The 25,000-nt window shown below is 24.9% G+C and overlaps 9 protein-coding genes across 9 annotated transcripts; 2 read left to right on the plus strand and 7 right to left on the minus strand.

Annotated features, from left to right (window-relative positions):
- Positions 1 to 188: 188 nt before the first annotated feature.
- DDB_G0276175 (hypothetical protein) lies at positions 189 to 376 on the plus strand (the record flags this gene model as incomplete). The annotated part of the gene is made up of 2 exons (XM_638226.1): positions 189 to 204; positions 243 to 376. 2 exons carry the CDS (start codon positions 189 to 191, stop codon positions 374 to 376), a joined length of 150 nt encoding a protein of 49 aa, XP_643318.1.
- A 288-nt stretch (positions 377 to 664) lies between these two features.
- On the minus strand, positions 665 to 8,787 carry DG1040 (hypothetical protein; the record flags this gene model as incomplete). The annotated part of the gene is made up of 5 exons (XM_638227.1): positions 665 to 5,462; positions 5,576 to 6,108; positions 6,366 to 6,563; positions 6,656 to 8,344; positions 8,425 to 8,787. The coding sequence occupies 5 exons, from the start codon at positions 8,785 to 8,787 to the stop codon at positions 665 to 667; spliced, it is 7,581 nt and encodes a 2,526-aa protein (XP_643319.1).
- A 1,802-nt stretch (positions 8,788 to 10,589) lies between these two features.
- Positions 10,590 to 10,910, minus strand: DDB_G0276071 (hypothetical protein; the record flags this gene model as incomplete). Its single annotated transcript, XM_638228.1, has 1 exon — positions 10,590 to 10,910. The coding sequence occupies one exon, from the start codon at positions 10,908 to 10,910 to the stop codon at positions 10,590 to 10,592; it is 321 nt and encodes a 106-aa protein (XP_643320.1).
- A 272-nt stretch (positions 10,911 to 11,182) lies between these two features.
- DDB_G0276069 (hypothetical protein) lies at positions 11,183 to 13,049 on the minus strand (the record flags this gene model as incomplete). The annotated part of the gene is made up of 2 exons (XM_638229.1): positions 11,183 to 12,709; positions 12,858 to 13,049. 2 exons carry the CDS (start codon positions 13,047 to 13,049, stop codon positions 11,183 to 11,185), a joined length of 1,719 nt encoding a protein of 572 aa, XP_643321.1.
- Positions 13,050 to 13,652: 603 nt separating this feature from the next.
- Positions 13,653 to 15,040, plus strand: ddcB (group IV decarboxylase; the record flags this gene model as incomplete). Its single annotated transcript, XM_638230.1, has 2 exons — positions 13,653 to 13,952; positions 14,045 to 15,040. The coding sequence occupies 2 exons, from the start codon at positions 13,653 to 13,655 to the stop codon at positions 15,038 to 15,040; spliced, it is 1,296 nt and encodes a 431-aa protein (XP_643322.1).
- A 204-nt stretch (positions 15,041 to 15,244) lies between these two features.
- Positions 15,245 to 17,326, minus strand: DDB_G0276065 (acyl-CoA oxidase; the record flags this gene model as incomplete). The annotated part of the gene is made up of 2 exons (XM_638231.1): positions 15,245 to 17,107; positions 17,303 to 17,326. 2 exons carry the CDS (start codon positions 17,324 to 17,326, stop codon positions 15,245 to 15,247), a joined length of 1,887 nt encoding a protein of 628 aa, XP_643323.1.
- Positions 17,327 to 17,811: 485 nt separating this feature from the next.
- DDB_G0276063 (hssA/2C/7E family protein) lies at positions 17,812 to 18,133 on the minus strand (the record flags this gene model as incomplete). The annotated part of the gene is made up of 2 exons (XM_638232.1): positions 17,812 to 18,041; positions 18,121 to 18,133. 2 exons carry the CDS (start codon positions 18,131 to 18,133, stop codon positions 17,812 to 17,814), a joined length of 243 nt encoding a protein of 80 aa, XP_643324.1.
- A 900-nt stretch (positions 18,134 to 19,033) lies between these two features.
- DDB_G0276245 (acyl-CoA oxidase) lies at positions 19,034 to 21,066 on the minus strand (the record flags this gene model as incomplete). Its single annotated transcript, XM_001732921.1, has 2 exons — positions 19,034 to 20,899; positions 21,043 to 21,066. 2 exons carry the CDS (start codon positions 21,064 to 21,066, stop codon positions 19,034 to 19,036), a joined length of 1,890 nt encoding a protein of 629 aa, XP_001732973.1.
- An 839-nt stretch (positions 21,067 to 21,905) lies between these two features.
- On the minus strand, positions 21,906 to 24,944 carry DDB_G0294633 (ankyrin repeat-containing protein; the record flags this gene model as incomplete). The annotated part of the gene is made up of 1 exon (XM_001732922.1): positions 21,906 to 24,944. The coding sequence occupies one exon, from the start codon at positions 24,942 to 24,944 to the stop codon at positions 21,906 to 21,908; it is 3,039 nt and encodes a 1,012-aa protein (XP_001732974.1).
- Positions 24,945 to 25,000: the final 56 nt, after the last annotated feature.

Here is a 25,000-nt window from a genome sequence, read left to right on the forward strand (position 1 = left end):
ATTTATTTTTTTTAATTATTTTTTTAATTATTATTTTATCATAAAATAACTATAGGAAGAGATTGATTGAATTGTAAAAATAATATAATTTTACAATGAGGTAAAAAAAAAAAAAAATTAAATGATTGAATAAATATTTATTATTATTTATTTAAATAATTTGTAAAATAAAAAATGAAAATAAAAAAATGCTGTTTAAAATTAGTTTGTTTTTGTTTTTTTTTTTTTTACAATAAATCCAGTGTTTATTAATTTAATCACGAGTGATTTTTTTTTTTTTCTTTTTTTTTTTAAAATTTCCAAAAAAAAAAAAATCATATTTATTATTATAAAAAATGGTTTGACAATTACAATAAAATCATTTCCTACCTTTTAGAAGATAATTATTTATTTGTGTGGTGATGATGAATTTTTTTGATCATTCTCTTGTTATTTTCGGTACAAAACAGAACCCCTTTAAAAAAAAAAAAAAAAATAAAATAAAATAAAAAAAAAAAATAAAAATTTTGATTATTTATTTTTATTTTTCAAAGAAAACAATCAATCAAAAAAAAATAAATAAAAAAAAAGGAAAAAAAAAAAAAAATTGTTACACTTTTTAATGTTATTTGTAAAAAAAATTTTTATTTTTTTTATTTATTTTTTATTATTAAATTTTATTGACCTATTGAGATAAATTTGAAGATTCTCTATTTAAACAACTTTTTGCAACAGAATCAAATAATTGAGCAATTTCTGGAGCAACTTTTGTGAAACCATGAGACCAAAAGTTATATCTTAAATTTTTAATTAATTCGATAAAAGTGATTAATAGACCCCATGGATGTGGTTTATTACTAATTAATCTTTCCAAGAGTACTCTGGTGATTTGTTCTTTGATAATATCTTGACCAGATTCAGAGAAGAGGAATAAAATTACACAACTTAAGTAATGGGTATGATTATTTGGATAACGAAGTTGATTGGCGATTGCATTGAAAAAGATATAACGACCTTCACTATCGAGATCCAAAGCCAAACGATGGAAAATATCCATTGGAGCACTTTGTGATGGTGTTGGAGCAACACCAGATTTACGTTGAATTTGTGGAATTGCCAATGTTCCAATGTATAAAACGAGTGAATTAATGAGTGGTACATTGTATTTGGTGCCAGCAGCCAAGATTTCCTCTTTATCGGTGAGTAGTAAATGTTTATTCTTTAAATCCAACAAGAAAGAATATGGACCTCTATTCTTGAAGTAATTATCAATTTCAATTTTTAAACCTTTAAGACTTGCGGTAAAGTTTGAAGAGATTTTTGGTGGTTGATTAATATCTGGTAACATATCAATCTTTAAGTTTGGAGTGAAAGGATCTGGTAATCTCATATTTCTTGGAAAGGCGGATAAGATGAGATTACGAAGTTGAATACAAGTATTTGGAATGACATCACATAAACTGAAATGATATTCACAGAGGAACTCTGGGAAGTCATGAAGGAGTAAAAGGAGGACCTTCAAAGTACCCTTGTAGAGAACACGTACAGGTTCACTTAAGTCACCACCACGAAGGAAAGGTTCCAAGAATTTAAAGTGTTGAACCAATAGAGCATGGAACCATTGTTTTTGTTGTCTAATTAAAAGTTTTGGCATAAAGGATTTGTGAGAGAGAAGATCTAACCATGCAAAACAGAAACCTGGATACTTTTGTGGTTGAAGTGTTGCCAAAGCATTGACAAAACAAAAGAGAATATGATTTGAGACATGTTCAAGTATTGGATCTGGTGAGGTTAAATCGACCAAAAGATTTTCAAATATTCTAAGGTAAGGACGTTGATTGAAACGTGATGGATTATTTTCATAGTCTTTGGTGAGGATTTTAATTAGGACACTTAAGACTTTGGTTAACATATTGAGTTTGGTTGGATCGGCATGTTTGACCATCATTACAACGAATCTACACCAAGAGTCAATCTCAAGGTATTGTGGTGATTGAATTTCAACATTTGCAGCATAACGTTCCAATGCATACTCTAAACCCAATCTAAAGAATTTAATAAAGTAAAGTTCATTCTTCATAAAACTAATTTGTAATACTTGACCAAGATATTGAATGAGTATCTTTTGATCGGTATTGGTTGATGAGAAAAGTAACCAATCTTGAAGAAGAGCAATGACAGCCTCTCTAAGACCTGGTGGATCAACAATCATATCCTCTTGACGAATACGAGAGATACGACGTTTCTTTTCTTCTTTTGGTGAGTTTTTAATTTCTTCAAGAGTTTTGGCCAACATTTCCGATGGTGAACGACTACTAATCTTTTGAAGGAGATCAAAAGTTGATGGAAACTCTGAAAGATTTGCATAGTTATTTTCAACAAGACAGAATCTTAATAGACTAATTGCAAAATCAATGGGTGGAGCCGAACGTGAATCTATCATCATCTTTGAGAGTGCCAAATCATATTCGTTTATATTAATCAATTGATGAATGATTAAACCTGCTACCAATACACGATTTAATTTCTTATCAGGTGTACTAAATAAAAGGAATGATGTAATGGTGGTAATAACCTTTTGATCCCAATCACGTAAAACTTCTAAAAGTTCAAAATAAATTTCATAAATTGGTTTCTTTTCTTGTTCACATAATCTATTACATAATCTTTGTGCAAAACCTGCTAATAATTCTGATTGACTTTGTGACATACGAACTAATGTAAGAATTTGTTGACTAATTGTATATAAAAGTTCTAATTCAATATTTTGAGTTTGAGCTAAAACTCTAATTACAACTTTATCAACTTCATTTAATAATAATCCAAATTTCTCTAAAAGATCTGAATTTGGTAAATTTTGTTGTTGTTGTTGTTGTTGTTGTTGAACTTGTTGTTGTTGTTGTTGAACTTGCTGTTGTTGTTGTTGTTGTTGTTGATGCTGTTGTTGAGCAGCTTGAAGAGCAGCTTGTTGAGCTTGTTGTTGTAATAATTGCATTTGAATTTGTTGCTGTTGTTGTTGTTGTAAAATTTGTTGAGAAACTTGTTGTTGCATTTGTTGTTGAACCAATTGTTGTGACATAACACCAGTTGATTTAATAGCACCACTAACAATATCATTAGTTGGAGAAGCAGTTAAATTATCAGTTTCACCAGCACCACCAACATTTGAAATATTTATATGATGTGGAAGATTAGTGAAATCTTCATAGACACGAAATTGATCTGGTTGAATACCACCTGGTTTTGGACGTAATGATTCTGGGAGAGTATTATAGATTGTAGTGGTGAGATAACCCATATCAAAGAATGGTTGTGAACCCATTTGTTCTCTATGTTTAAGACGATCATTGTAACTACTAGCCAATACTTCATCGATGGAAATGATTGCTTTTTCAGTGGCAGCGGTTTCAACGATGGAACAAGCAAAATCTAAATTTTCATTACAAACCAAACTAATTGCATGCTCTAATGGTATCTCACAAGGTGGAAGACCATTATTATTTTGAAGAAGAGTTCTAAGGTAAGCAATGATTGAAACACGAAGTGGATCTTTACAAGTGACCAAAGCAAGACTACCAGCAAGATTTTGAACCATTAAATGAGAGGCTCTCTTCATTTTTTGTTCATCAGCTTCGGTGGCAAAATCTTTACTAACCAATTCTTTAGAGGTAATTACAGCGATGGCAACTGATCTTTCAACTACTGGAGCGATGATTTCACGAACTGCCTTATCGAATGCCAAAGGTACAGCTTTCTTAAAGATTGGTGATTGAGCATAGGCACCAATGGAAGGAGTGTAAACAAGATAACGTGGAAGATTTGAAAGTAAATCGATTGATGATTGTTTATTATCTTTTCTCATGTTTTCTTCTTGTTGTTCAATTTCACGTTGTTGACGACGATCGGCTAGAATGGTTGTTGGTTTAACAGTATTAATATCAACGGATAAATTATTACAAAGTAATTCCACTTCGAATTTGATATTATTTTTGGATTCTTTCAATTGATAAATTTCAACCATTAAACGTAATATTGCCATCACCCAAGGATTTGGTGGTCTGAATACTTTTGATTGTTGACAATGTTCCAATAGTTTTGCAACAAATGGAACGATTGCAATTAATAAACCATTCTCTGCTGCATAAATTAAAAGATCCTTTGGTGAAATGACCTTTTGTAACAATGGTTTATTACGAGCCAAAGTATTTAAACCTAACCAACCACCCAAATTCTTTAGGAGTGAACGTTCACTATGATCAACACGAATCTTTTCTGATTTTAAAAGGGTATGAACATTTTGATGAGAATGGAAAAGTACACGCTCTGAAATCGTTGGAATACAAAGACGGTCAATAAATGCAAGATAAAGTGCATGGAAATTTGCTTCAATTGAAACTCTCTTTACAACAAGATATTGAGCAAAGTAATCATAGTATTCTGGTTTCAAAATATCTTTAAGATCTTTTGCTTTAACATCTAAATTATTTTGTGAAATATTATTAATAATAAAGTAAATCTTATCTTTGGTAATATCATCTGGTTGAATCATTTCTTTCGATGCATTTAAAAGTGTACCAATTGGTATGGTTGTACTAAATGCATCTTCTTGATCTTTTTTTCTTTTATCATCATCTTTACCATTTGGTTGTTGTTGTTGTTGTTGTTGTTGTTGTTGTTGATGTTGTTGATGATGTTGTTGTTGTTGTTGATGGTGATGATGTTGTTGATGATGTTGTTGTTGTTGTTGCTGTTGTAATTGTTGATGTTGATGATGTTGTTGTTGTAATTGTATTTGTTGTTGTAATTGTAATTGTTGAGCCATTTTATGTTGTAGTAATTGTTGTTGTTGTAACATTTGTTGTTGTTGTAATAATTGTTGTTGTTGTTGTGGAGTTAATTGATGATATTGATCGGCTGAAATATCATTACCACCACCACCAACATTACCACTTGAAGTATTTGAATCATAGGTGAAATTCTCTGCATCTTGGATTTGTTGAGATGATAGGATTGTAGTAGCAGGTGGAGAATTTGCAGATTTTTGTTGTTGAGGTTGTTGTTGTGGTTGTTGTTGTTGTTGTTGTTGTTGTGGTTGTTGTTGTTGTTGAAATTCCATACCATTTTTTATTGGATCGCTTGATTCAATGATTTTATTAACTGATAAAATTATATCGCCATAATTATCTCTAAAATGATCTATTGAACAAATTTGAGCCCAATATTGTGGCCATTCAACCAATCTATTTGCAAATGAGATTAATGAATTTACACCAAAAATAAACATATTACTATTCAATGGGAATCTCATTGCCTCCAATACATATTTTAATGCAACTCTTAATGGTTGTGAGGAAATCAATTGATTCTTTATCAATGATCCAAATAATAAACCTGTAATTTTCAATTCTTTATCTGGATAATCACTAAGGAATTTATATTCATCAAATAAATTAAATAATAAACATTTGAATATATCTTGATCCCTATTTTTTTTTTAAAAAAAAAAAAAAAAATAAAAATGATATTAGTAAAATTAATTTTTAAAATTTTTTTTTTTTTTTTTTTTTTTTTTTTTTTTCATTTTAAATATACAAACTTTTGATTTTTTGAAACTTTATATTCTTTTAATACAGAAATAATTTGATCAACAGAAATTTCACCAGAATATAATTTAATAAAGTAAGAATTTGTTTCATCTTCAACTTCTGCAGGGAATCTTCTTTCTGTGGTTTCAGATTCTGCTGTTTGAAGTGCTGCACTAATATTCTTTAAATCATTAAATAAATCTGTAGGAATTTGATCAGGAGCCGCCATTAATGTTTTGCAAAGTGTTGATAATACATTATTTGAAATTTGAATTGATTGAGGTGGGAATGATCCTGATCCTGTTGTTGCTGTTGTTGGTGATGCTGATGCTGCTGTATTGGAGTTTTCTTCACCACTTTTTCCTTTCTTTAATACACGATCATTCAAAAAAGAAATACATTCTTTAATGAAACTTTGATGATCATCTTCTTTCATTCTTTCTTGAACCCATCGTTCTAAAAATAAATATTCTCTCTGTGATGCTAAAGCTGCTAAATTCACAATAAATGGATATGTTTTACAATATAACATTTGTCTAAGAATCTAAAATGATTTTTTATAAAAAAAAAAAAAAAAAAGAAAATGAAAGTAAAAATAAAAAAAAAAAAAATTTTGAAAAAAAAAAAAAAAAAAAAAAAAAAAAAAAAAAAAAAAAAAAAAAAAAAAATGATTAGTTTTGGATGTTCAAAAAAAAAAAAAATTAAAAAAATTGAAAATTTTCGAAATTCCAAAAAAAAAAAAAATATGCCTTTAAGAAAATTTCGCAGAAAAAAAAAAATGATTGTAACAATAAACCTTACCTTTAATTCTTGGGCTACATCTAAAAGTCTTGATAATTCTTTTGGATCTTTTTGAGTTATATCAGCCATTATTTGAATAACTGTTAATGGATGATCTTTCCATAATTGTGAAACAATTGATTGATAATTATGTTGTGATAATAAAGTTTGAAATAATGTTGTTAATAATTCATTTTGTAATTTATTTTTTTTAAGTGTCTTTTTTTTTTTTAAAAAATAAAATATATTAGTTATTTTTTAAATTTTTTTTTTTTTTTTTTTTTTTTTTTTTTTAAATTAAAAAAACTTACAATTGAAGAAACACCTAAAATTAAAAGATCAAGACAATTTTTAATTGGAGAATCAAATAATGGTTTAACTTTTGAATAATGTTCAGAATCAATATCAGATAATTGAAGTAAAGTTTCAATTAAAGAGATTGAATTCCAATGAGCAATAGTTGGTGGTGTTGATTTACTGAGACTAGATTGATCGATTCTTTTCTTTGTAGAATTTTGGAATGGGAAGAAATCAGATTGAATTGCAATCTTTAAAAATTGAATTTGACTTAATGAATTTACCCAAACCCTATCGAGAATAAAATCAATTGGGAATGGTTTGGATTGTTGTTGATCAACTTGAGTTGCTTTTTTATATACAGCTAAAATGAATGCCAAACCACGTTGATCCATATTATTAACGATTGGGCAATCCATTTCTCTAATAACTATATCCCAATCAATTGTTGGATATAATTCTTTGATAACATCTACAAAAATTGAAATATTCCATTCATCTGGTATATTTGTTGTATTATTATTATTATTATTATTACTATTGGTTGTTGTTGTTGTTGATGATGATTCATTTTCAGATTGTTGTTTTGGTGAAGAAGATGTTGGTGATGTATTTGAAGTTTCTTTATCATTTAAATCATTAAATGTTAAATAAGGAATTTTAGTTTTTTCATTTTCATCATTATTTTCATTATTATTATTATTATTATTATTAGTATTACTTGTTAATTCTGCCATTGAAACTATAATTTGAGCTATATCAGATTCTGTTAATTTTTGAAATTGGAATAAAATATCTTTTAAAGTAGAAGCGGATGAACAACTAGAATATCCAATGCTTGATATAATTTGATAGGGTACATTTTGTTGAGAGACTTTAGAGATGATTGAATTTACATAGGATGGATTATCTTGTTGTAATCTTTTGGAGTTGGTAATTCCACCACCCCCACTACCACTACTTTGATCGTTATCTACTAATGGTGATAATGCTAATGAATTTGGTGGTGAAATTGATTGAAGATATTTAATTACTTCTGAATAATGTTGTTGATTTTGTTGTTGTTGACTGTTTTGTTGTTGTTGTTGTTGTTGTTGTTGTTGTTGTTGTTGTTGTTGTTGTTGTTGTTGTTGTTGTTGTTGATTATTTTGTTGTTGTTGATTATTTTGTTGTTGTAATTGATTTGTTTCTTGAATTTTAAATTTATATAATAATTGATGTAATAAGTTTTCAGGTAATGATTTTGTATTTGATTGTGATAATTGAATTAAAGTATTTAATAAAAATTTATCGGCTTGTTCACGTACTTCTTTATCTAATGATTGAGAGAGTGCTAAACCTAACATAATTTCATGAGATGGCGTTAACTTTAAAGTTGATGAAAAGTGTACCAAGAATTCATTGTTTAAAACCTCATAACCATCAAATGCCTTACAAAGTACACTGATGAAATGTGGTTGTTTAGTTAATCTTGAGAATTCATCTTTAAATAATTGAATCTTTAATTGATTTGATGATGATGATGATGCTGCTGTTGATGATGCTGTTGTTGATGGTGTTGTTGGTGTTGAAGTTGTTGTTGAAGTTGCCGATGTAGTAGTTGGTGATGTTGTAATTGGTGTATTTGTATTCTTAAAATCAATACTATCTACTAAACATCTAAAAATATAAATTTCAGCTTGACTACCATATTGATTAATTATCTAATTTAAAAAAAAATAAAATAATGATTAATAATTGAAATTTAACTTTTTTTTTTTTCTTTCAAAAAAATTTTACATACTTGCGATAATTCTGAAGAATTTGATTTATAAGATTTTTTAGTTAAATTTGAAATTAAATTTTTAATTTGAGTTGCAATCACAAAACTAAGATTGCTAATTGTATTACTGTCTGTTTGTTCATTATTATTGTTACTTCCAACTTGAAGTGTCCACGTTTTATAAAATGATTTATCTGATGAAAGTTTATTAAATTTATTAAAAATATTATTTGGATCAGTATATTCTGATGTTTCCTCTTTATTATTACCATTATTATTATTATCATTATTATTAATACTATTATTATTATTATCGTTATTAATACTATCGTTATTAACTTCTGATGATTTTTTTAAATCAATTTCACTAGGTTTAGTTGACATTTTAATTCGTTATTTTTTTATTTTTTTTATTTTTTTTTATTTTTTTTATTTTTAAATGATTATTTTGAATTGTGAAAAAAAAATATTATATATTATAATTTTTTTTTTTATTATTGATAGTTATTTTCTAAAAAAAAAAAGAAATTGAGAGAATTTTAGAATGAGCAATGTACTATTACTACAGACTAAGTTAATTACAAACAATTATAAGATTTTTTTTATTATTTTTTTTTTTTTTTTTTTTTTTATTTACTTTTTTTTTTTTTTTTTTTTGTTAATTTTTTTTTTCTAATTATTTAAGTGATTGTAATAATTAAAAAAAAAAAAAAAAAAAAAGATTTAAACACAAAGTGTATGTACAAAAATTATATATGATGAGTGAGGGAGTTTTAGAAAAAAAAATAAAAAATAAAGAAAAAAAGAGTATATATAATTAAATTATTACTACTGTTTTCTTTATTTTTTAAAAGTATGTAAAAGATGCAAATACGAAATGATGTGATGGTGTTTGCGAGTGTTAAATATATATATATTAATTGTATATATTTGAATGTGGTGGTGTGTTACTATTTATTGCCCTTTGGAAATTTTTTTTTTTTTTTTAAAAATTGAAAAAAAAAAAAAAAAAAGAAAAAATTTAAAAAAATTAAAAAAAATTAAAAAAAAAATTGGAAAAAAAAAAAAAATAAAATTAAAAAAAAGTTTCTTTTTTGAGCTTCAAATTGTTTTTTTTTTTGAAAATAACTGCTAATTATATCAATTATATTAATTATATTAATATTTATATTTATTATATTGAAAATATAATATATTAAAGAAGAATCAAACATACATTCAATTCAAGCACCAATAGAACAAAGTTCATCACACATGCGGTTTGTCACATCAATTCATTCACTCATCAAAAAAAAAAAAAAAATTTAAACTCCTTTTCCCAAATTAATGTCTAAAAAATTCATTTTATTTATATTTTAAATTATTAAGAATTATTAAATAAAGAACAAAGAAATAAAATATTAAATTAAGAAAACATTTAATAGATTTTTATTTTATTATAATTTTTTTTTTTTTTTTTTTTTTTTTTTTTTTTTTTTTTGGGAATTTTTAAATTTTAAGATAATTTAATTAAAGTGATGGTATTTGTTGGAGACATATGTTCACTAATGTGGTGGTTTACTAAAAAATAAAACAGGGTGGCCGGAATATTATTATTATTTTTTAATTTTTTTTTTTTTTTTTTTTTTTTTTCAATCAATTTCTTCATCCAACAGCTTGCATATTGGAAATTTGAAACGTGTTTGAATATCCTAATGTATCTTATTTTGTTTTATCCTCAAAAAAAAAAGGAATTTTTGGCTGGGCATTTTAAATATTGTTCCATTAAATAAAAAATTTAAATCTTTAATCCCAATCAATTTTATCTAAATTTAACAGCCAGGTCAAGATTTTAATGTTAAAAATAATAGCCATCCTAATAAAAAAAAGAAACAAAACAAAAAAAAAAAAAAAAAAATATTTGATAAGGAAAATTATTACAAATCTAAATTTATTAAATTTGTTGATCATTTTGTATTACTTTTATTTTCAAATTATAAAGAAAGTTCGAGAAATTATTAATCGATAATATTGAAGATGAAAACAATTCCCAATTTTAATTTAAACAATATATATATATATATATATGGTTAATTAATTTAGAAATTGGATTTACAAACTACTAATAATAAAATCCAATTTTTTTAATTTTTTTTAAAATAAAAAAACAAAAAGTTAAAAATTAATTTTTAATTTTAATAATTTATTTAGTTTTTTAAAATGAAACCATTTTTTGGAGACTTTGAAATGAACCTATAAATTTGTTCCAATGATAAATGTTTAATATTTGAAGTATTTCCATTCAATATAAATACAAAGCCACCTGGTTCCAATTTTAGTAAACCTGGGTGCGAATATCCATTACCATTATAATATACTATAGTATTGGTTTTAACTAGTCTCATTACTTCATTTCTAAAATTATTATTATTTCTATTTCTAAAATTATTATTATTATTATTATTATTTGGATTATTATTTGGATTATTATTTGGATTATTTGGATTATAATGGGTTAAATCTTTCATTTTTATTGAGGAACTATCTTTGATTTTATTTTTATTTTTATTCTTTTTATTTTTAATTTCTTTTTTAAAACAAAAGCAACCACAACAAAATATTAACTTTAGAATATTTCTAATGATTGGAAATTTAAAACATAAGACAATCACTATTACTATAACTATAAGAGCTGTCAATAATAATGTAAATTTAGTTGCACAAATTTTTAGTTGTGTATAATAACAAACAACATTTAATCTATAATTATAAAAATAAGTAAAGGTTAGATAATTAGTTTTTAGTTTTTTTTATTATTATTATTATTATTATTATTATTATTATTATTATTATTATTATTATTATTATTATTATTATTATTATTATTATTATTGTTATTATTATTATTATTATTATTTTTAATTACATACAAATTTGGACAAACATCATCACAAGTAAATTCAGAACCAATATTTAAAGAATCACCATCTAAAGAGTTATCACCAGATTGAGCACCATTATCAATTTCAGTATCAGAAGTATTAAAATTAATTCTTATACTATCGATAACTTGAGCCACTTCATTATATAAATCACCAAAACAATGATATGATGAATCTAATTTTGAAGTAGTATAAACTTGAAATACAAAACTATAAATTTCCTTTGATTTAATGGTTACTTGTTGATTATTGATAGGATTAATATCACCAGTACAATTAATGATTGTCATTGTATAGTCTGCATTGATTGTACCAGTATTTTGGACGTTTACTCTTAGTACACCATTTTTTGACATTGATTCAAATCTATCGATTTGGTAATTTATAATTTTACCAGGTGAAATATTAACAATATATTGAAGTGAATCGGCTTTCAATGTAATGGTTAACATTGTTCTATGGGATTCATCAAATCTAATTTTCAAAGATCTTGAATCTTGATTACCTGCAATCTGAACCTTTGTACCCAATTGAGAGGCTATATAATTTCCCTTCTTACCACTGGAAATCAATGCAACATCGGCATTATAATAATCTGCAATTTGATTTTGAAGACAAGAACCAAATAAAGCGGCACAACTATTGGGTTGATTTTGAAAAGCACTATAGGAAACACCGATTTTATTACAAGTTAAACCTGATAAATCAAAGAAATTCTGATCCAACACCATACAAGTGTTTATAGAATTTGGTTGATTGTAGGGAAATACCACTTTCTTATCAGTGAATTGATTGATTTGAGTCGATGATTGAAAATCACCAATAATTCTAACAATTGCTTGACTAAATGTATCCATACCCATTGGAGCTGAATTTGATAGTATAATATCTTGAGTGATTGGATTTTGATTATAACTATAGGTTAATGTCGCTGTTATTGTATATTCAACTTGAGTTTTTGCAACATTATAAACATCATATTTCACCGAACTAAATGATAAACAATGTGCTGATGATGATTTGGACCCTAATAATGAACAACCTAAATTTGCTCTTGAATTTTGATCGGCACCAACATAATCTGAAAAAGAACAACTACAACAAAATCCTTGACTGTCTCTAATTAATTTACCATTGGCATCTATTGCACCTGGACATGTATGATCAGTTGGTTTATCTTTACAACCACTAGTTAAAACATAATCAGTTTTATAAATAACAGTTTCTTTTGGTTGATAAGCTACATTTTGTACATAAACTAATGGATAATTTATAAATGTTTCTGATTTTTTAAATTTTACTGAAATTGGTATAACTAATGTTTTTAATTTACCATTTTCATCTTTAATTTCACTAACTTGAAAATTAAATGTTTCTGAATTTTCCTAAAAATAAATAAATAAATAAATAAATAAATAAATAAATAAATAAATAAATAAATAAATATTAAAAAAAAAAAAAAATTAATACATATTATTTATTTTATATTTTATATTTTTTTATTTATTTATTTTTTTATTTATTTTTTTTTACTTTTTGTGAATCTATGTAAAGTGAAACTACTAATTTTTTATCACATTTTAAATTTGTTTTATCTTGGTCAGCTAATTCAGTACCATCGAGAGTACAAGATTCAATTGAGCTTGACGAAATGATTCCACACCATATTAAATTTATTTTTATAAAAAAAATAAAAATTGAAAAAAAGATCAATTTTTTGATCATTTTTTTTTAGTGCTTTAAAATAAAATTTGCATTTTTTTTTTTTTTTTTTTTTTGATTTTTAATTTTGATTTTTTTTTTTTTGATTTTTGAATTGGCTAACTCGATTACTGAGAAAGTTTTAATAATAAAATTAATCATATGATTAATGTTGGTGTTATTATTATTTTTAATTATTTATTTATTTTTTGGATAAAAAAAAAAAAAAAAAAAAAAAAAAAAAAAAAAAAAAATGTAAATTATTTTTATTTTATTTTATTTCATTTCATTTTATTTTTGGCCACTTTTTACATGTTATAAAAAATTTTAATTGAAAAAAAGAAAAAAAAAAAAAAAAAATTTTATTCATTAAACCATTAACTTTTTTTTTTGAATGGAATTGATTTTTATACCAATTGGAAATCCTGGTCATTTTTGTTATTTTTTAATTTCCCAACCACTTAAAAATTATAAAAAAATAAAAAAAAAAAATAAAATTTAATTCGATTTTTTTTTCCTTTTTTTTTTTCTTTTTTTTTTTTTTTTTTTTCAATTCCATTTTAACCAAAATAATAAAACATAACATTTTTTTTTTTTGTATAAATACATAATAAATAAATAAATAAAATGACATTAGACCCATATTCAGGATCAGTCGATTGCCGTGACTGGAAGAAATCAGCAATTAAAAAAGCTATTGAAGATGGTATATTTAAAGAACATGACTATGTAATGCTTTATAATCTTGACGAATTCAGAGCACTTGCCAAAGAAGCCTGCGACAACTTAAAAGGATTACAAACTATGGCAGTTAAATGTAATCCAGTTATGAGCTTAATGAAAGAAGCAATTAAAGCTGGTCTTGGTGCTGAAGTTGCTTCATTTGGTGAATTAAGAATTGCAGAAATAGCTGGTTTTGAACCATCTGTAAGTATTCCAAAAATTTTTAATTCTTTTAAAATAAAAAAAAAATAAAAAAATAAAAAAATAAATCCTAATTTTTTTTTTTAATGAAAAAGAAAATTATATTTGATTCACCAATTAAAACAAAAAAAGAATTAGAATATGCATTAAATTTAGGTGTTGTAATTAATATTGATAATTTTGAAGAATTAGAAACTATAGAATCAATTGTTTCAAAATTTTCAAAGGAAAAATATGAAAGTCTTTCGTTGGGTATTAGAGTGAATCCACAAGTTGGAGCAGGTAAATTAACTGATCTTAGTACAGGTGTACCAACATCTAAATTTGGTATTGGTATTGAACATAAAGATAAGATCATCGATGCCTATGTACGTAACAAATTTTTAAAGGGAGTTCATATTCATGTTGGATCACAAGGTTTTGAAATTTCAAATATATCAGAATCTGCAGTTAAAGTTATGAATTTAGTGAAAGAGATTAATGCACGTGATGATACAAAATCTCAAATTACATTCTTTAATATGGGTGGTGGTTTATCAGTAAACTTTGAATCAGAAGAGACTTCACCAACTTTCACTCAATATGCCAATCACATGAAACAATTATTACCAGAATTATTCAATGGTGAATTTTTATTGATTACCGAATTTGGTCGTTCCTATTGGGCAAAATGTGGTGTCGTAGTTTCAACAGTTGAATATACAAAATCAAGTGGTGATCGTGAAATCGCAATTTGTCATGCCGGTGCAAATATGTACATTAGAACCGTTTATCAATTCCCATTGTGGAGAATTAGAGTAACCATTTTCGATTCAAATGGTGAATATAAAACTGGAAATGAAAAAATCACAGATATCGCTGGTCCTTGTTGTTTTGCCGCTGATGTTTTAGTAAAAGAAAGATTATTACCACCAATTAAAAAAGATGATTTCATTATGGCACATGATAGTGGTGCTTATATGCTTTCAAGTTATTCTCATTATAATTTAAGATTAGCTCCACCAATTTTCTCTTTTAATACCACAAATAATACAATTGAATTAATTAAAAAAGGTGAAACTATTGAAGATAAAATTAATTTCTTTTCTTAAAAAAATAAAATTATATTAAAATTGTAAATCATTTTTAAACTTTTTATTTTATTAATTAATAATAATAATAATTAATAATAAAATGATTAAATAAAAAAATAAATAAAATAAAAAATTTTAAATTAAAGGAGAAATACAAGATATTTATTATTAAATTGGAAAAAAAAGCCAATTATTATTATTATTATTATTGGTTTTTTTTTTTTAAAAAAGATCAGAAATTAAATCTTTTGACGATGGTTTACAATTTTCAGGAATATCAAATGAAGCAATGATTTGTTTTGAAACTTTGGTAACTTCAAAACAAAGATCTTGAATTAAGAATGGGATTGATTGAGCAACATTTGGTGAGATTAAGTGATTTGAAACGAACCAACCTAAATCTTCTTCAATGGAGACAAGAGCGTCCAACATAATTAAATGAGCTAATGGTTTAACGTTTTTAAGTTTTAATGTATTGATAGAGTTTTGGAAAACGATTTTAGTCATGTGAGCAAAACCTAATTTGACAGCCCATGGAATTGCATTGTTAAAAGCGAAATAAGCAGGTTCTTTAGAGTTGCTAATGATTTGTTTTAATTCGGCCAAACGAATCTCTTCTCTAGTTTCAAATAATTGATTAATATTTGAAAAATTGAATAATAACGATTTGGCATCTTCACCATCTAAATAGATACGATTGGTAGTGGTATTTGTTTGTTTTTGTTTTACACCTAATAAATACTTGGCCAATTGTTGCATGAGAACAGTATTATCACCTTCATATGTACAAACGATATCACAATCATTTTTAAATTCAGCTATACGATTTGCTGAACGGTAACCTTGACCACCACAAGCTTCACGACAAGTTTGGAGTGCTGCAACACAGAACCAACTGTAAACTGCTTTGATACCTGAGCAATGGGCATGGATTGAAGCTGGTAATTTCTCTTGACATAATTCATTGGTTAAACGTTGAATGTAAAGATCAAACAAGATGGTTCTTGCCAATGGTGCCATAAGACGACGTTGTTGTGAACTGAGAGTAATCAATGGAAGCTCATTATTTGCAGATGGACCAAACTGTTTTCTAATATGTGAGAATTCAATAGCAATAGAGAGGGAGGTTTTGGCAGCACCTGAACAACCTTTAGTGATTGCCATTCTACCAACAATGAATGGTGCCATTGTTGCAGCGAAATTCTTTATTGGTGTATTGAATTGACTCTTGTAAACACCGTCTTCGCTAACATCACTATATTTGTTTAAAAGGTTCTCTCTTGGGATACGAACTTGATCGAAACGAATTTGACCATTATCAATACCATTCAAACCTAACTTATGACCACAATCTTTAATGGTGATACCTTTCATGATTGCACCACTCTTTGGACAACGAAGTGGTACAACCAATGCATGAACACCATAATTTGTACCATCAATGATTAAGTTTGCGAAAACAGTAGTGTAGGTAGCATGAAGATAAGAACCACCAATCCAAAACTTTTCACTTGTTGGTGTTGGTGAATGAATGATAAACTCTTTAGTTTGTTTATCGTAATGTGCAGTAGTTTCAATACCACGAACATTTGAACCATGACCAATCTCTGTCATTGCAAAGCAACCCATTGTCTTGAGGGTATTAGCATCTTCAATATATTTCTCATGTCTTGAGGTACCTAAAAACATGATTGTACCTCCAAATAATGTATAATGAACACCCAATTTGGTACAAACATTGTTATTATACAATGAAAACATTTCTACAACACCAGCATATCTGTGAAGGTTATTCTTAATATCAGTCAAATGAATTAATCCACTATTTGCAACAGCAACACATTGTTCAAGTACTAATTGTCTATAGGTAGCCATATCCAATCCAATGAAATTCTCTTTGAATTTTGGATGATTTCTAATGAATTCTCTTGCTGCATCCTTATATTTACTTGCTTCAACTGAATCAATTAATAATTTTAATTCTCCAACATTTATATTTGCATCAATTGAATTAAATAATTCTTTTTCTAATACTTCATTTTTATTATTTGTTGTTTGACTATTAACATCTAAATGTTTTTTAATCTATATTATATATATGTATAAAAAAAAAAAAAAAAAAAAAAAAAAAAAAAAAAAATTTTGGTATTAGTAACTACTTAAATATTGTTAATAAAAATAAAAAAAAAAAAAATATATATATTTAAATATTTTATTATAAAATATGTATGTATTAATATTAATAAACTGAAAAAATAAAACTGATTATTTAATATTTACAATTTCAATTCTATTTTTATACATTGTTTGAGAGAGATAGAAAGAGAGAAATTAGGATTGTGTAGAAAAATAAAAATAAAATAAAAAAAAAAAAAAAAAAAATTAAATAAAAAAAAAAAGGTGAAATTTTTAAAATTATTTCATTAAAATTTAAAAAAATAAAAAAAAAATGAAAATTTAAAATTTAAAATTTAAAAAAAACAAAAAAAGTGTCTCATCGCGTTATGAAATATCTAAATAAATGATGCCATAAAAATAAATTTGAAATTTCCAATGCAATTGGCAACCATTATTTTCATTTTTTTTTTTTTTTTTTTTAAGCCAAAAACGATTATATTAAATCATGAAATGAAATTTCAAATAAAAGGCAAAAAAAAAAAAAAGAAAAAAAAAAAAAAATTATTTTTTGTAAAAAAAAAAAAAAATATTATTTTCAAATTATGAATACTAATATTTATTTCAATTTAGTAATGTCATATGTTAATAATTTTGATTTTTTTTTTTTTCTTTTAAAATAATGATAAAGTTCCAATTAATTCTCCACCTAAAATTAAACCCTTAACACCACCTTCAATTCCTCCAACTAAAACACCACTAGCAACACCAACTAAACTACCTAACAAACTTCCTAAAACATTGAATTGTGCTTTTTCGCCACCATAATTAACACTTTGTAATGAACTTGAGGCAATTTCATTCTTTGAGTTATTTTTAATTGAACCGATTTTAGTGATTGATTCTATCGTTTTATATTAAAATATTAATTAATATAGTTTTATTTATATAAAAATAAGAAAAAAAAAAAATATGAAACTTACTTAAAATTGACATTTTTAATTATTTTTATTTGTTTTTTTTTTTTTTTTTATATTAAGTTTATTGTTTTTTTTAGTTTTTTAATTAAATGATTAATTTAAAAAATAATCTTCATTTAAATATGAAAAAAAAAAATTTAGGAAAAGAATTATTTAAACAATTTTATTTTAAAAAAAAAAAAATCATATGAACCAATTATAGATTATTCTAAAATTTCGACAACACGATTGGACAAAATAATAAACAAAAAAAAAAGGTATTAAAACATTATTAATTTTTAAAAAAAAAACATAAAATAAAATTTATAAAAACTTTGACCCTTTTATAAGAATTATAGAGATATATTTAATGATTTTATTCCATACACAAGTAAGTTGTTTTGTTTTAAAAAAAAAAAAAGAAAACTAAAAAAGTAATGATATTAAAAAAAAAAAAAAAAAATGGGGTGTGTTAAATCTGATATATATAGTTAAATATTTTTTTACCTTTTTTTTATATTAATTACCACACAATTAAATTAATTAAACTAATAAAATGTGGTATTGGTTTAATGTCTATTTATAGGATTAAAATGAAAACGAAAAAAACCCAATCATAGCATATACAAATTTATATTATATCTTTATCTTTTTCAATTATTTTTATCATTAAAAAAAAAAAAAAAAAAAAAAATTATCCTTCATTTAATTAATTATAATTATATTATTTCATTTTTTTTTTTAATTAAAAATATAAATAATAATTTTATTAATATTAATAGAATTATTATTATTATTATTATTATTTTAAAATTATAAATTATAAATTAAATAAAAATTAAAATTAAATAATTTTAATTTATTTAATTTTTATTTAATTTTATTATTATTATTTTTATTATTATTATTATTATTGTAATTATTATTGGTCATTTTTTTAAAAAAGATCAGAAATTAAATCCTTTGATGATGGTTTACAATTTTCAGGAATATCAAATGAAGCGATAATTTGTTTTGAAACTTTAGTAACTTCAAAACAAAGATCTTGAATTAAGAATGGGATTGATTGAGCAACATTTGGTGAGATTAAATGATTTGAAACGAACCAACCTAAATCTTCTTCAATGGAGACGAGAGCATCCAACATAATTAAATGAGTTAATGGTTTAACGTTTTTAAGTTTTAATGTATTGATAGAGTTTTGGAAAACGATTTTAGTCATGTGAGCAAAACCTAATTTGACAGCCCATGGAATTGCATTGTTAAAAGCGAAATAAGCAGATTCTTTAGAGTTGTCAATGATTTGTTTTAATTCGGCCAAACGCATCTCTTCTCTAGTTTCAAATAATTGATTTATATTCGAAAAATTGAAAAATAACGATTTGGCATCTTCACCATCTAAATAGATACGATTGGTAGTGGTATTTGTTTGTTTTTGTTTTACACCTAATAAATACTTGGCCAATTGTTGCATGAGAACAGTGTTATCACCTTCATATGTGCAAATGATATCACAATCATTTTTAAATTCAGCTATACGATTTGCTGAACGGTAACCCTGGCCACCACAAGCTTCACGACAAGTTTGGAGTGCTGCAACACAGAACCAACTGTAAACTGCTTTGATACCAGAGCAGTGAGCATGGATTGAAGCTGGTAATTTCTCTTGACATAATTCATTGGTTAAACGTTGAATGTAAAGATCAAACAAGATGGTTCTTGCCAATGGTGCCATAAGACGACGTTGTTGAGAACTGAGAGTAATCAATGGAAGCTCTTTATTTGAAGATGGGCCAAATTGTTTTCTAATATGTGAGAATTCAATAGCAATAGAGAGGGAGGTTTTAGCAGCACCTGAACAACCTTTAGTGATTGCCATTCTACCAACGATGAATGGTGACATTGTTGCAGCGAAATTCTTTATTGGTGTATTGAATTGGCTCTTGTAAACACCATCTTCGCTAACATCACTATATTTGTTTAAAAGGTTCTCTCTTGGGATACGAACTTGATCGAAACGAATTTGACCATTATCAATACCATTCAAACCTAACTTATGACCACAATCTTTAATGGTGATACCTTTCATGATTGCACCACTCTTTGGACAACGAAGTGGTACAATAAATGCATGAATACCATAGTTTGTACCATCAATGATTAAGTTTGCGAAAACTACAGCATAGGTAGCATGAAGATAAGCGCAACCAATCCAAAACTTTTCACTTGTTGGTGTTGGTGAATGAATGATAAACTCTTTAGTTTGTTTATCGTAATGTGCAGTAGTTTCAATACCACGAACATTTGAACCATGACCAATCTCTGTCATTGCAAAGCAACCCATTGTCTTGAGGGTATTAGCATCTTCAATATATTTCTCATGTCTTGAGGTACCTAAAAATATAATTGGACCTCCAAATAATGTATATTGAACACTCAATTTCGTTAAAATATTATTATTATACAATGCAAACATTTCTAAAGCGCCTATATATCTGTGAAGGTTATTCTTAATATCAGTAAAATGAATTAATCCACGATTTGCAATTGCAGCACATTGCTCAAGTACTAATTGTCTATAGGTAGCCATATCCAATCCAATGAAATTCTCTTTGAATTTTGGATGATTTCTAATGAATTCTCTTGTTTCATCCTTATATTTACTTTCTTCAACTGAATCAATTAATAATTTTAATTCTCCAACATTAATATTTGTATCAATTGAATTAAATAATTCTTTTTCTAAAACTTCATCCTTATTATTTGTTGTTTGACTATTATTAACTTCTAAATGTTTTTTTATCTATATTATATAAATATTAAAAAAAAAAAAAAAAAAAAAAAAAACCTATTAGTATTGGTAATATTTATAATAAAAAAAAATATTTTATTATGTATATTTGAAATATACATGAATTTAAAAAAATAAAACTATTTAATATTTACGATTTCAATTCTGTTTTTATACATTGTTTGAGAGAGAAAGAAAAAGAGTATTTAAGATTGTGTTTTAAAAAAATAAAAAAACAAAATAAATAATTATTTTTATTATTATTTTAATAGAAATGGGAATTAAAATTTTAATTGAAATTAAAAAATTTAAATTTAAAAAAAATAATAAAAAAAAAAAGTGTCCTATTGCTTTATTAAATAACTAATGAAATAATCTCAAGTCCTGTTAACAGGAATAAAAAATTTTATATGTACAAAAAAAAGTTTATAATATTAAAAAAACAGTTAAAATATATTTATATAATAAAAATAATAGATAACATGTTAACTGAAAATAAATTTCGTACATTCATGTAAAAATTCCAACATTTGGAAAAAAAAAAATATTAATATAATTTTAAATTTATTATAGTAAAAAAAAAAAAAATTAATTTAAAAAATAAAAAATATTTTAAAATTATAAATCTATTACAATTTAGTAATGTCACATTTTAATAATTTTGATTTTTTTTTTTTTTTTTTTGTTTTTTTTTTTTTTTTTTTCAAAACTTATTTATAAAATTTACCACACAAATTATCAAAACCAATCATATCATATCAAATCAATATTATATTTTATCTTTTTCGATTATTATTATGATATTAAAAAAAAAAAAAAAATAAAAAAAAAAAAAAATAAAAAAAAAAAAAAAAAAAAATTTAATCAAACAAATTTTAAATCCTTTAATTAATTTGTTTTAATTCTTTTAATTCTTTGTTTAACTATAATTTTTAATATTATTAAAATTATTTTTATTATTATTTTTTAAAATTATAAATTAAAAATTAAATAAAATTTTAAATTAAATAATTTTAATTTATTTATTTAATTTTTTTAAATTTATTGGTAAAATTTTAGAAAATATAGAAATTGTTGGTTTACTTTTTGAATTTATTCTTGAATTTACATTTTTCAAATAGTTTAAAAGATGATGTTCATCATATTTAATAATTCTTTTTCTTGGGGAAAGATCAATTGTTGATAAATATTTTGCCAATGGTTTTGGATGATATTCAACTAAATGTTCTAAAATATGACTATGTCCTCTTGAATAAGATATTGAAATATGTTCTTTAGTTAATGGTAATGATAATGGTGATACAAATATCATTGACGATAATCCATTAATTGATAAATGAATCGGACTTGATGGTGATGATGAAATTTGTTGTTGATTTTTTGTTGGTGATAAATCATTATTATTATTATTATTATTATTATTATTATTAATTGTTGGTGATGATGAAATTGAATTTATTGGTAAAATTGGTAAATTTACTGTTGGTATTGATGATGATTGGATTGGTGAAGAGGAAGAAGAAGGAGATGAAGAAGATGAAGAAGATGATGAAGATGAAGATAAAGAAATTGATGAAGTTGATAGTGAATTTGAAGGTATCATTATTGGTGAAACCTTATTACTCATTGATGGTGAAGAAATACTATTGATATTGTTATTATTGTTATTATTATTATTATTAATTGATAAAGTATGATAAATTGGTGGTGGAGATGATGAATTTGGAGTACGTGGTGTAGTTGAACCACTTGGTTGTAAACAATATTTTATAATATCTAAATAACCATAATTGAAAGCAGGTTTTAAAATATGAGAAAAATCTAAATTAACAGATACAGTTCTTGATACAACATCTTTAAAATATTTTAAAGTTGTAAGATCACCAGCTTCACCAATTGCAATCATTGTTGCTTCTGTGATTTGTACATCTCTTGGACAATATTGTTCGATAATATATTTAACAGTATCAAAACAAGTACCAGAGATAGCATTGATTAAAGCTTGTTCAGTACACCCTTCAGTCCTATTCTTTTGAAGGAACTGAATGACATCTAAATTACCATTGGAAGCAGCATTGTTAATGGCCGCTTTACTACAAGGTTGGCCAGAATTATGTAAAAACTTGACCATCTCTAAATCACCCAAATAAGCTGCATTGCTAACGGCCCTACTTGTAGCTCCTTCAGTACGATGATTCAATAGATAACGTACCACCTCTTCATGACCATTATAAACTGCTTTATCAACAGCATCGGTTGTACAATGTGCAGATGTTCTATTCTCTGTTAAATATTTAACAATTGATAAATGACCATTTATAGCTGCCTTATCAATTGCATTACCGATGGATAACGTTTGGTCCAATTCATTTAAATATTGAACGATTTCAAAGAAACCACTTGCAGATGAAATTTCCATACCACTACAATAGGATTGAGGTTGTAGATAAAAAGGTTCACCACCAAATATAACCAAAGCTTTAATTGCTGCTAAATTATTATATATACAACAATCTGAGAGTAAATTTGGGTTGAAACCACCATCTGGTATTGGTTTCTCTTGAAGTAGATAAGCCAATAGATCAGGTCTATCAACGAATCTAACAGCAATATCGAATGCTTTAGCAGTGATTTCAATTCCCAATCTATTACGACAAACTTTAATCAATTCTAAATTCTTATATAATAGAGCAGATGCAATGAAATCCTCATTAAAGTTTACTCTAAAGAAACCTTCGAAATCAATATTACCAGCATGAGACATATAAAATTCTAAAATTTCCAATTGACCTTTACTAATTGACAATGTGAAAACTTCAATATTATTTGGTTGATATAATGTATACAAATATTTTACAATCTCAATATGACCACCTTCAATTGCTCTTTTTGTAGCACTATACAATGGTGATTCAATATGTGAATCTGGTGCCAATACAACAGTACTTGATGATCTACCACCTCTTGGACTATAGGGTATATTAATTAATGGTGTTGTATTGGTTGGTGGTATAATATTATTTTGAATTAAATATTTTAAACAATCTAAATGACCATATTGTGCTGCTAAATCTAATGCTTTTGACCTTTTTGGTGTTGATGGTGGTGTTGATGAATTTATAATTGGTGATGATCCATTACTATTATTATTACTATTATTATTACTACCACTATTGTTACCACTATTATTATTATTATTATTACCACTATTATTATTGATATTATTATTATTATTATTAAATCCACTGCCACCCAGTATATTACCATTATTACCTAAATTTTTATGAAGATATTGTAAAATTTCTAAACTACCATTTGAAGAAGCATGATCAATTGCAAATAAAGTACATGGTTCATTCAATTGTTGATGAATATATTTAACCAATTCTAAATCATTGAATGCAACAGCATTTTCCATTGCACTATCAGTGCAACCATCATTTCTATTCTCTTTTAAGAATTTCACCATTTGTAAATTACCCCAACGTGATGCATTATCGATAGCATAGGGTGATGCAGTGTAACCTTTGTTATGTAAATAAACCACCATTTCATAATTACCATAATATGCAGCATGATCAATTAATGTTGGATATAATCTTGGAAAATATTCAATATATCTTTCAAAACACATTTTAAAAATATTGAAATCTGGTATTGAAAATATGATTTTTCTACAAACTGATGATATTATCAAATTATGACCTTGTTGAATCTTATCTTTAATTAATCCCCAATGTTTATGATTTATCATCCATTCTAATGATATTATATCTTTATATTTTCTACTTATAACTTTACTTCCAAATCTTTTAACACCTTTAAATATTTTACTTCTAATTTTAAAATTTGATAAAATTTTTGAAAATAAAATTGAATTTTTATCATCATTTTCATTATTATTATTATTATTATTATTATTATTATTAATATTATTATACATTTCCAACTCTTCATTTTTAATTTCTGATTGAATTGTTGGTGATTTTAATGTTAAGATTGATCTTGATGTTGGTGAACATTCTGTAACTATTATTGATGTTGTAGTTAATGACATTTTTTTTTTTTTTTTCCTAGTTTATTGGAATTATAAAAAAAAAATAAAAAAAAAAA

This window comes from Dictyostelium discoideum (genome assembly GCF_000004695.1).
Source record: "Dictyostelium discoideum AX4 chromosome 2 chromosome, whole genome shotgun sequence".
NCBI lineage: Eukaryota > Evosea > Eumycetozoa > Dictyosteliales > Dictyosteliaceae > Dictyostelium > Dictyostelium discoideum.